The 12,182-nt window shown below is 41.1% G+C and overlaps 1 protein-coding gene across 2 annotated transcripts in view; it reads left to right on the forward strand.

Annotated features, from left to right (window-relative positions):
* The window catches only part of WDR11 (WD repeat domain 11), a gene marked incomplete at its 5' end in the record, with an annotated part of 56,873 nt that extends 44,969 nt beyond the window's left edge, over window positions 1–11,904 (forward strand). For both annotated transcript variants that reach the window (XM_079707629.1, XM_079707628.1), the window contains 10 exons: window positions 2,201–2,309; window positions 3,235–3,297; window positions 4,418–4,483; window positions 5,496–5,673; window positions 6,282–6,377; window positions 6,889–7,054; window positions 7,567–7,664; window positions 8,108–8,253; window positions 9,023–9,104; window positions 10,296–11,904. In XM_079707629.1, coding sequence (XP_079563755.1) covers window positions 2,201–2,309; window positions 3,235–3,297; window positions 4,418–4,483; window positions 5,496–5,673; window positions 6,282–6,377; window positions 6,889–7,054; window positions 7,567–7,664; window positions 8,108–8,253; window positions 9,023–9,104; window positions 10,296–10,451 — 1,160 coding nt within the window. In that variant the 3' untranslated portion in view covers window positions 10,452–11,904. The remainder of the gene's footprint in view (window positions 1–2,200; window positions 2,310–3,234; window positions 3,298–4,417; window positions 4,484–5,495; window positions 5,674–6,281; window positions 6,378–6,888; window positions 7,055–7,566; window positions 7,665–8,107; window positions 8,254–9,022; window positions 9,105–10,295) is intronic.
* Window positions 11,905–12,182: the final 278 nt, after the last annotated feature.

Here is a 12,182-nt window from a genome sequence, read left to right on the forward strand (position 1 = left end):
TAAGAAAATACTATATATTAACTTAAAGCTTGAGTGTTTTTATTGCTGAGATGCTAGACTCTTTGTAACTGCAGACGTCAGTCATTCCCTGACTCTGGTTTACCAAGCGCCCCTTCCTTGACCCTTTTCTGAGCGCTCTGTCAAAAGATCAAAGATGTTTACATTTATAAAAATGGCTTCCGCAGACTTTAGGAGAACTCATCAGAGGACATAAATCTAGTGATAAGGTGCCGCTGGCTTTTTAGTAGTGAGCCTTATATCTTTCTCAACCATGCATCATGGAGAAATCACTTTGGAAAGTGTCCTAAGTATCATGAATTTTGATGCCCATTTTATGATTTGTTAAAGGGCCAGTCAAAACAAAATTAGATGATTGCACTACCTTACCCTTTTTTGTATGGTTTTGTATGGTTTATGCTTCGAGATTTTTTTTTCCAGAATGAAAAATATTTTAGCAAAAATAGCTGTGACTGTAAAAGGAGGATGAGAAGTTTGTGAACGCACCCATCAATCTACTTGAAAATCAGACTTCCTTCATTAAGTTTTCTCCAAGCATATATTTGGTGTACACTCTAAGCTATCTGATCTGTAAAAAAAATTTCATTAGAGAATCGTTTAGTCATTTATTGAGTTTCATCTTAGAAACTGTCAGCTCTGGGAACTGTCTGTACCTTTGTAGAGTCAGTCTTCGGCACATTCAGAGGCAACAGTGTTTTGAAAACCTGCCCCTTCATGTTATGTTTGTGCTTGAGGCACTACCAAGCTGCTGTTTATGTTGGCTGGGCTACCTTACGTTAGGTGTGCTTTTGTGTTTGTCACTGCCCCACCCTGCCACTGTGTTTGGAAACCACCACTTCTTATTCCGTAACCGTGTCTGCCATCTGCTGAGGCAGAAATTGAGCATTGCGTTCCCGTATGTGCCCTTGAGACGCCTGCCGGCTCTGCAGACGTAACAGGACTTCCTCCTGGGGAAGGACAAGCATAGATACTTTTTAAACATAAAGTTATTAAGGAAGTGGAGGGAATTTCAAGGATGATTTTTCTTTTAGTTACTAATTCTAGGTAAAGAAGTGTGCAAATATAATCTAAATGTTTGAGAAGCTTTTCTTTGACCTTTTAACTTAAAATTTGTATCTAAAAATCTCCATAGCCAGGGGACTTATTTTTAAACTGACTACAGAATTAGAGCCCATCATTAGCACATACCCGAACGGCTGACCTGCAGCCAGGTTTTAGATTACATTTTTCTTTTAAAGTGTTCCTAATACTAAAAAAAAAAAAAAAAAAATTATTCCTATCCAATCTCTGTTGGTGTGACCTCAGCCAGAAAGCAAACAATTTTTAAATAATAATGGGGAAAGGTCAATAAAATTGTGCATATTTCCACATATTGAACTTTAAACTCAGAATAGCACTCAATAAATGTTAAAGAATAAAAACTGGTGAGAGTGTAAATATGGAGTTAGGAAAAAGATGTCTGTGTTTGCTGCCAGATATGTGCTGATTTGAGCTTGGAAAAATATCAATCTGTTTGATATAATATATTCCTATTCTGAGGAATTAGAAATGTATTTTGGACTTACTGATGTCAGATAAAAATAGAATTATATGAGGTCATATGCAGTGATATAATATTTAATGTATTTTCTTCAATTCTCCTTGATGACAAATAGAAAAATCATAATATATTGACTCAAATACGTTTTCTTAGAATAGCTTAGATCGTCTTCTTCTTCCACCTGGCCTTTATTTACATTTGTCTGATACCTCCCCCCGCCCCCACAAAGGGGGAGGTATCAGACAAATGTAGAAAATTGGAATCCCTGTTTTTGAGTTGGAGAATCTTTCTTGCCCACACTGCCTATTATCAGGGGCATAAAATGGCATAAAACAATCTTAAAATTCTTTTTAGCAGCATCTAAAAGGAATTCAAGAGTATGAGACTTTAATAACATTTAGTATGATGCTGTTTCCAAGCACTTTAAATAGTATCACTATGGTGTCAGAGACTCTTCAGTCTCGCTTTCTCCCCAACTCTTAGCCCCTGTGTCGCAAGTAGTGATTACATTGAATTACTCTCTGAGTTGCCACCAGACTTACACACCATTCTCTGCTGACTTCTCTGTAAACTGTCTATAGCTGAAGCTTTATAGTAGTATAAAATTTTACTTATTAAAAGCAAAAACTGTTTTTTGTCTAGAACCTGTGTGGTGCCCATATCTCCTTGTTCCAAGGGCCGCCCTCGCCTTGAAAGCTTTCTTATTACATCAGCCTTGGAATGGACGGTATTCTTTAGACATTTCTCATGTGTAAGTTTTTTTGCATTTTTGTTTTCCTTTCCTAATTGATTTAAGATTGAAGGACACCCATGAAAATCAGCGGTGGCCTGTCTCCAGGGCTTATAGGGTTTGGAACCTTAAAACCGAGCTGAGGCAGTAATGGCAGACACTCTAAAAGAATCACTGATCTGCCTCTTGTCTTCACCCTTCTGGGGACTTCGGGGAAGCGTGAGCCTGTGGACAGCTGTGAGTACACATGCTGCTTTCAGGTGGCTTTGTGGTAGTCTTACTGTCTGAACATGGGGCATGGCATACTGAGTGTGAAGAGGGCCAGTTGAAGCCAAGAGGAATTTGGGGACAAGATTAATTCTTTTTAGAAGCAGCATGAAGGGGCCTACTTCAGAGGTATTTTATGTTTTAGAGTCTGCCTCATTGCAAAAATATATTCACATTATTAGTGGTTATTAGTTAAACTACCACAGGTGTTACAGGACTTATGCCATGTGGAATGCACAGATAGGCATGGGTTAGGGGAATTAAAAAGATAATAATATGATGGGGTGTCTTTTCTCCAAGAAGTATCTGCTTAAATAAATGAATGGTCATTTTGCAGAGCAGAACAAGCAGATTCCTTTAGTCACTGCTAAGTTCCTTATTAACATGACTCTAAATCTGATAGTTTTTAGAGCTCACTGATAAATTTTCTGGTTTCTTGAAAGCCAAGGAGACTTTCTGTACTCATTTCTTGGTTTTGACTAAATAACATAAAAGCAGACATTAAAGATGATTGGTAGGTTCCTGAGTAGACTGTTGCTATTTTGGTCTACAACCAGGTTTTTAACCAAGGACTACAAAGAAGTTATTTCTATATTAATACAACTTTTTTTGTGGTGAAGAAATAAATTGTTGTAAGTGAAGAGAAAATGAACTCATTTAAAATCTTTTCTTGGTACAGTGATTATCCAGAAAATGAAGAAATAAAGAATCTCCTTCAAGAGCAGTTGAACTCATTGTCTAAGTAAGCACTCTAACTATGTTTTATTAGAAGATAAGAATATGAAAAAGAAAAACATAATGATTTAGGCTTTTTAAAATTAAAATAAGCTTTGTTTTAGAAAATATTTAGTGGCCCACGGAGAGACCATTCTGTTCACAGAGGTGTGTTTCCCTTTAGAATCTTTGTCTTGTGGAAGTAAGGTTCAGATTGCTGTGCAGTGGACGTCTTGTAGCTCAGCCTGCCTCCAGCACAAGTCCCCTGCGAAGCCTCATGTTAGAGGGTGTACACAGGGCGATTCTTGTGTGTCCGCTTCCCTCTCCTAAAGTGAGCTCTCTGTGTCAGGAGCTGTGTGTGCACTATTCTGGCTAAGAAATTAATATGCTCCCTAGAGCCAAGAGCATTTAAAAATATGTACTGGGAATCATATTGGAAAGGAAGTAGAAAAATATGGGTCCACAAGGAGTTCTTGGTAAAACATAACATGTTTTTGCAATCTAGACTCTGCCACATGTATTTTAATACTTAATAAATTAACGTAATAGAATATTTTATTGATGTCAAATTCGAAATAATTATTGTTTTCTCTCTTCCAAGGTTAGCCTTTATGTTTAAATGGAAAAGAATAGATTTAAAGACTATCTTCCCTTCTTCCTGATTTATAAATATTCTATATTTGGCTATTTTAGAAATAGCAATTTATAAAAACACTAGCCTTTCTTCCTTAAATATTTTAACTTTTGAATACGTTCAAGAATAAATTCTGAATGCGTCTCTAAAGTATGTACTGTTCCTGATGATTATCAGCAAAATCATTTTATCAACAATGACATTCTTGTTCCTATAGTTAGACAGCTGTTCATACTTTTAAAAACATGAGTTGAACTGCTTCAAGAAGCAAGAAGGTAAATCACAATTAGAGCCTTAAGCTGTGGTGGTTGATGGGTACTGCTTCTCCAAACCTAGATACACTCTAAGCCCTGTAAGCTTTTGCAGTTTCAGGGTCACAGCAAAGTGACTTCTTTTGTAAGTTCTAAGCATACCCTTTGGGTAGGATTTTTCATTTTAATAGTATACTGATTTATCTCCTTTATTGTTGGATTCAAAAGTGTTGTCTTGCCTTTGTCTGGATTCCTGTCCGCAGTGACATAAAGAATCTCTTGCTCGATCCGGAATTTACTCTCTTGCAGAGATGCCTGCTTGTTTCAAGGTAACTCTGTTTGAAATGTTTTGTGTAAGACAGGGAATTTCAGGTTAACTCATTTCTTTTATTAAGGTTGTTAGTTAAGACCAAACTCTTGGATTTTAGAAAATATATCAGTTCATCCTTTATAGTTGGCTTACAATTAATTTTGAAAGTAGTACTACAAATAGGAAAAAAAAAAACCCTACATTTTAAACATGAGGTCTAGGCCTTCTCTATTGAAAAGACTCCCTCCTACAGACAGCTTTTTAAAATATCAGCTACAAAGTGCATAAATATACCTATATATATTGGTATACCAATATTGGTATTAAATATACCAGTAAATTATATTTAGAAGTAATAACCTATACATTCTTACTGTACAGTAGAGTTGTCCCTTATAAAAAAAAGACATTTCCGAGGCTTCCCTGGTGGCGCAGTGGTTGAGAGTCCGCCTGCCGATGCAGGGGACACGGGTTCGTGCCCTGGTCCGGGAAGAATCCACATGCCGCGGAGCGGCTGGGCCCGTGAGCCATGGCCGCTGAGCCTGCGCATCCGGAGCCTGTGCTCTGCAACGGGAGAGGCCACAACAGTGAGAGGCCCACATACCGCAAAAAAAAAAAGAAGAAGACATTTCCCTCCACTCCCTAGAGAATGAATAGCATATTATTTCCACACCTTATCTAGTCAGTTATTCCAGAGGAACTTCTTCCTTAGTTGGTCCAGATTGAAAGGTATGCTAATGGCAAACCAGGTAAATAATGGCCCAGGCTTCAGAACCATGGTGTTCCTCTTAACACAGAACAAAGGGGGATTTGGGTCTGAAGGGGCCTCATGCAGTCAGAGCCCTGTGCTGTTCGAGACCCAGTAACAGGGCTGGAGGACTTGCAGCTTCACCTCTTCTACCCAGCCCAGCACGTGGTCTTTCACATGCCAGCACCATGCTCCCAGCACTTGAAGCTACTGTGGGAAGCCCCCATCCAGGCCCCACTCTGCTGTGTGAGTTCAGTGGAAACTTTGGTTTCACCCTTGCCAGGCTTTACGGCGATGAATCGGAGCTGCACTTCTGGACTGTCGCTGCCCACTACCTGCACAGCTTGTCCCAGGAAAAGTCAGCAAGCACACCAGCTTCTAAAGAAACTGCTCCTCAGGACAAAGTGAACAACCCACTAGACATATGTTATGATGTGCTCTGTGAAAATGCCTATTTTCAGGTATTATGTTTCATATATTGAAGACCTTTAAAGCTCTGTCTTTGTAAGTATCTTAACCTTGGGAAACTTTCGCACTAAGTAAAGGTCCACATAATAGAAATGAGTCCCTTGGCACATTCACATAAAAAAGGATTGACTCAGTACTTGAAAAGCTCATAAATGCTTACAGAGTTTTTAAATAGACATTAAAATTTTATTATTAACAGTCTTCTAATTTTTTTTGGTCTTAAAATTTTTAACTTGGTTCATTTTAATTTTCTATAAATAACAAATAATTTACTTGGTTTGAATTTGCTGTTCTGTATATATAAAGGTAGTTTCATAATTTTTTTAACCTCCAGTAGAGTACTAAATTACACTAGGGATTTTTCTTCCAGCTCTACGGAAGTGCCAGTTTCTGTAAGCAGGCAAACTTGCACACAGATTATAATACATTTCAACATTTTTTCTTCTTAGATTCTTATTAAATGTTAGATTTCTATGAAGCTGATTAATAACCTCAGAAGTCAAAGTAATGTTGACTAAAATGACTTTAAGTATAATTTAAATAATTCAGAAGTTTTAAAATCCAGCCTCAATTTTCTCTCTCTTTTTTTTTTCTACTCTAGAAATTTCAGCTGGAAAGGGTTAATCTCCAGGAAGTGAAACGGTCAACTTATGATCATACCAGGAAATGTACAGACCAGCTACTTCTCTTGGGTCAAGTATGTCAGTTTTTATAACTCTTTTCATGTTTCGCTGAGTTCCTAGTTGATTAGTAATTTACAGCATTACTTATACCACACACACACACACGCACACACTATAGTGTTTCCCTAAAAGTATAAGTATAAATTTATGCTTTCTTTCGAAATAAGACCAACAAACATTCTGAGAAAGCAAAGATATATATGGTTAACCAGCTTGTAATTTTGGCTTCCATAATGTCACATGAGGCCTAACTAGTTTTGTTTTGTTTTGGTTTTGTGTCTTTGAATTGATTGGCGCAAAGCTTACATAAGCACCTGTATAAACCAGAATGTGGTTTTACATTTGTCCTAAAGAAGCAGTGTTGTACTTTTGTTCAACTTGTATATACGTAAACAAAGTGTTCACGAACATTTTTGAGAAAAGTCCTCTTTAAGCTGAAAACTTCAGTGTTCCAAATTATGAATTTTAAAAGGTTATGTTGGAGGAAAATGGCCTCGTAATTAGAAGAACTGTTTCTCTTACTAGACAGACAGAGCTGTGCAGTTGCTATTGGAAACAAGTGCAGATAACCAGCATTATTACTGTGATTCACTGAAAGCCTGCTTGGTCACAACTGTCACCTCATCAGGCCCCTCCCAGAGCACCATTAAGCTCGTGGCAACTAATATGATTGCCAATGGGAAGTTGGCAGGTAAGGCATGTTTTGGGGTATATTCGTCAATACTCTGGAAAATCAGACCCACTCCTGGAAAGTAATTGGTTATTAGGGATATTTCTTTTTTATATACACTGGAGAAAAGTAGAAAGATCATTGCTAGCAGTTTATAAGATGACCATATAATTTAATCATCTAGACCAGAGTGCTTTTTAAAGAGTAAATGGGGCACTATTAATAATTGCCAAGACAATAGGCATAAATTGGGTAAACCTGGGCACCCTAAATGCTGAAAACCAGTGAGTGAGGTAGGCTTTACTTGTTTGTTTTCTGGACTGTGTTTGTACTTCCAACCCTGTTCATTTGAGTGGTAACATGGTAAAGCCCTATTTTAATATTTTATTTTAAAATTTAAGTCAGTAATGTCTCCAATAGGTAGGTATAAAATGTCCAAGACCAGATGAAGTCAAATGGTGATTTTACCCTTTAGTGACTCGTCAGAGAGACAGCTCCAGTGTCACTTGTGGGGCTGCTGTTTTGTCTTCCAGAGGGTGTTCAGTTGCTCTGCCTGATAGACAAAGCTGCAGATGCCTGCCGCTACCTGCAGACCTACGGCGAGTGGAACCGGGCAGCGTGGCTTGCCAAAGTAGGTGATTCTAGTAGGTGCCTTGAACATTTGGGATAGAAAGTTCAGTCTTGAACTTTTGACTCAAGATTTAGAAGCATTTTTGTGGCTGCAAAGCGGCTTTGCAAATATTTTCTTGCAACTTTCATCCTCTTATTCTTTGAGTATAAATTACATTTCTTATTGCAAATTGGAGGTTGCATTCGTAGCAATTAAGTGAAAGCAGCTGCCTCCTCTCCCTACTGGGGTGTGAGCCCAGACTACAGCCCAGAGGTGTTGCCAGGCCTGTCGGTCCCGAAGGTGTGGGTCCCCGTCACTGCTGGTCATGATGCTGCAGCATCAGGGGGTGTGTAATAAAGCAGAGCTGAGCTTTGTTTCATAGGTACAGATCCCGTTTCGATTAAATTATTTTTTCCTTCTATAGTGCAGGATATCTTTATTTTTAACATGGGCATCTTTCCCAGGTCCGTTTAAATTCAGAAGAGTGCGCTGATGTTTTAAAGCGGTGGGTTGACCACCTTTGCTCCCCTCAAGTGAACCAGAAGTCAAAGGCCCTCCTGGTCCTCCTCTCCCTGGGCTGCTTTTCCAGCGTGGCTGAGACGCTTCACAGGTACACCCAGTGTCCGCGGCTGGTCAGGAACACCTGGGATTAACCACCTTACGCTGTCGTGAGGCTCTGCCGGGTGGATGGTAGTCCTTGGTGTCGGGAGTGAAGGGAGAAGCATACATTTTAGGTTTATTTAAAAAGAAACCTGAAGGGATGGAACAGTCTGTGTTTATTAATTCTTCATTTGGTCTAAGAACTGTGTTATTTTCCTACCAATATGCTAGGCACACCTAACAGGTACCTGTTTAAAAAGAATATTAAAAAAGTCTTCAGAGAATTGGGGACAATTCATATTTGAGTAGAGCAACTGAGATGAGGGCTAGAAGGCAGTAGGAAGGGTGAAGAAAGTGTGGCGAGTTGGAGGTGTCCCTCTGAGAACCTTGAAGGGTAATTAATACTCATCACTTGTTATAGGACATTTTATTTATTTAAAAACTAAGGGAGGTAGGTTGAGGCAGATACTTCAAAAGCTTACCTGTTAAATCTGGGCAATGGGTACGTGGATCCTTGTCCTATCTCTGTAGATTTCTGTGGAATTCAACGATTTCACAATTTTTTTTAAGTATTAATAAAAAAGAGCCAGGGGTTGGGGCGTGAGAATTCTCCCTTCCTTTCCTCTAAGCCGGGGCTGAGAACGGTGCTGGTGTGACTTACGCAGCACTCGGGCTTCCAGGGAGAGTGTGTACAAGTCTTTACATAGAAACACGCCCTGGGACGGCTCTCCTCTCAGATACCATAAATTACAGCACCTAACTCGTGTTCTGTTGAGCAGCATGAGGTACTTCGACAGAGCGGCCTTGTTTGTGGAAGCTTGTCTCAAGTACGGTGTGATTGAAGTCAGTGAGGACACAGATATCCTTTGCCGGGACATGTGTGCTGAGGGGGAGGCAGATGCCGTGAGCGGGTTTTAGAATCTCTCTCGGTTGTGCTGCCGGGGAAGAACTATTCTATCGAGAAAGATCTGTATTCTGACCCTCCAGAGCCAGGAAAGAGGGAGAAACGAGAGGGACGGAATCAGAAGGAAGGCTGTTGCACCACCGGCATCAGCTGTGAGATAGACGGAGGGTCAGGAAGGGCTGTAAAGGGGAGGGAGCCTGAATTTTGTAATGTTTTGTTTGAACTTAAAAAGAAGATAGAGGAAGACTAGGAAAGGTAGAGGAGGCTGCTACTGGAATAAATGCATACTGGAATAGAATAAAAAGACTTGCTGTTATCCATAGGGACAGTCTAACATGGAACAAGACACAGCAGCACTTCAGAAAGACGTGTCATGCAGGCAGGTCACTGTGGTCCATGTATGACCGGGAGCATTTCAGTTCTTCTACACGTCACTTGAGTCACATGTGTTTCTTTGAAAAGAATGAGCTTGAGAATCCAACTCCCAGGTCCTTGTTTTTGCAGAGGCCTTGTTGTTATATCATTGCACTTTTTCTTGAATTGTTACATTGTGGCCTCATTTCTACATGTCATGGTTTTGATTTCCTGTATATTTTTTATAGAAAATTAAACTGAACTCAGTGTCAGATATCTAGGCACTGGGGAAGTTGGCTCTAGTTTGAAGGAGCCATGTTGGATATCAGAACACAGTGGAACAGGGCTGTCTAAAATCCCAGCACCCAGCCATCTGGAGCTCTTGCCTTGGGGCAGGCTTTGTAAATAGAGCCTCTCAGTGAAGCTCATCTGCCCCTTAAACCACCAGCCTCTCCGACTTTCAAACGGCATGAGCGTATGCACGTGAGTTTCACTTCTCTCATCCTTCTTTCTCCAGTCGTTAAGTGCATTTAGACCTTGGAGAACCTGGGAGGATGTTAGTTGGGTCTTGTAGAAGGACAAGCTCTGGGCTCAGCTGGTGCAAGTGCAGGGACATTACACACTGAAACATCGCCTCCCCCCGCCGGGAGTTGCCCTCCCCCAGGGAAGAGGTACCTGTGCTTCTCCCGTGCTGCCCTCCCGTGGACACTCCAGCAGAGCTGGTCATTGTTTCCGGCCTGTGGGAGGCTGGTGGAGCCCTTTTTGCCCTTCTTTTCCTTAACTGTGGTTTACAGAAACTCATCTCTGCTATATATGCGGATTATGCCCGCAGTTTGAAGAACCTCGGTTTTAAACAGGGAGCGTTTTTTTTTGCTTCAAAAGCTGGAGCAGCTGGCAAAGATTTATTGAATGAGCTGGAGTTCCCCAAGCAAGAACTGACTGAAGAGTGACAGGTCAGCATGTACCAGGGCACGCGGCCTCGCGAGCAGTCGGCCGGGGCGTTGATCTGGCTGAGGACGGTCACAGCCCAGGCTCATGAGGATGCTGTCCCTGCCGGGGTCCTTGTGGGCTGTTTCACTACATGTGCACAGCAGTATGTGAACGTTTATGCTGTCAGGAGCAGGTTCTAGGACCTGTATTTATCTCAGAGGAAGATGGGAACGCTTCAGATTTTGAAAGTATAACATTTTATACTTTTGGAGACAGTTTTAAGAGTCCCTGGAAACACTTTTAATTTTTTTTAAACTTAAGATCCAAGCAACTGAATTGCTTTTCTCATTGACTAGGTTTAAATCTATAGTAAAAGGAGTTTGTGAGACCTATTCTGAAATCTGTGCTTTGCCTGTGTTTATATACAGTCATTCCAGGTACAAACAGAGCAGAAACATTTAAACAGTAAAGGTGACTTACCATAGCATTCCTTGTTTTCTTACCTTGAAAACAGAACTGTTGATTTCCTGATTTAGGCAGTTGCTAAATTTTGTAATTTCAGGTTCATAGGCTCATAGAGAAATTGTAAGCTTTATGTTTTGTTCCAGTATGTGGAGTCTTGTATATTTTGGATTTTAACTCTGGTGATGCGTTACAAGTAACCTCCTCTCTGAAGGCGCTGTTCTTTAATATTCTTTGTTTTCTTCTAATGACTGTACTATATAAGATGTGACTGTTATAAATTATTGCTAAAAATTTTAATGTGTATAATTTACAGAAATGATAAATAAAAAACGACTTCATCCCAGCCAGGCCTTTGTGTACTCTGAGCTGCTGCGCACCAAGCCGCTTTGCGGAACCCGGAGAACCTGGGCTGCGGGGACTCGGGCCCCAGCATAGAGCTGCCTCTGAGTTCCTGGGTGGGCAGGGCTCGGCTTGTGGCTCTCAGAGGTGAGGAAATGGCCTTCCTGTCTTCTCCTCCTGGACGTCCACGGTGGCACGTATCGTAACACCCACGAGGAGGTGTTTTTAGATAAAATCGTAGTCTCGGGGCTTCCCTGGTGGCGCGGTGGTTGGGAGTCCGCCTGCTGATGCAGGGGACACGGGTTCGTGCCCCGGTCCGGGAAGATCCCACATGCCATGGAGCGGCTGGGCCCGTGAGCCATGGCCGCTGAGCCTGCGCGTCCGGATCCTGTGCTCCGCAACGGGAGAGGCCACAACAGTGAGAGGCCCGCGTACCACAAAAAAAAAAAAAAAAAAATCATAGTCTCTACCCTTAGATATCAACCAGTCTGCCCCATCAGACAAGGAACTGAGATGCATGGAGAGGAAGAGCCTGTCCCGGAATGCTTGTTCCCAGGCCATTGCTTTGGCTAAATGTCCTAGAAGAAACCCAGGACCCATTCATTGGTCCTGTGATTGGCTAACCTTCTTGCCCTTTCTTTGCCTAGGTAGGTTACATAGAATTTTTGAAGGCCATGGGCAAACCCAGCTCTCTTTATATTGTTTATTAGTTAAATGATTGTCAGGATAGACTTTATTAATTCAACCGTCAACTAGCTAAAGGAGAAAAGAATGCTGGCCTTAGTAAGCAGAGAGAAAAAACAAGAAATTCCAGCATAGGGCATCTTGAAAATTAAATGTGCTTTGGATTGGAGGCCAGCAAATAGACAGTGAGCTGTTGCCTGATTGTGGGAACGGAGGAGAGGACCAGGCGCAGCTCGGCAGCAGCTGCTGAGCAGAGAGGCCCG

The sequence above is a fragment of the Hyperoodon ampullatus genome (assembly GCF_949752795.1).
Source record: "Hyperoodon ampullatus genome assembly, chromosome: 1".
NCBI lineage: Eukaryota > Metazoa > Chordata > Mammalia > Artiodactyla > Ziphiidae > Hyperoodon > Hyperoodon ampullatus.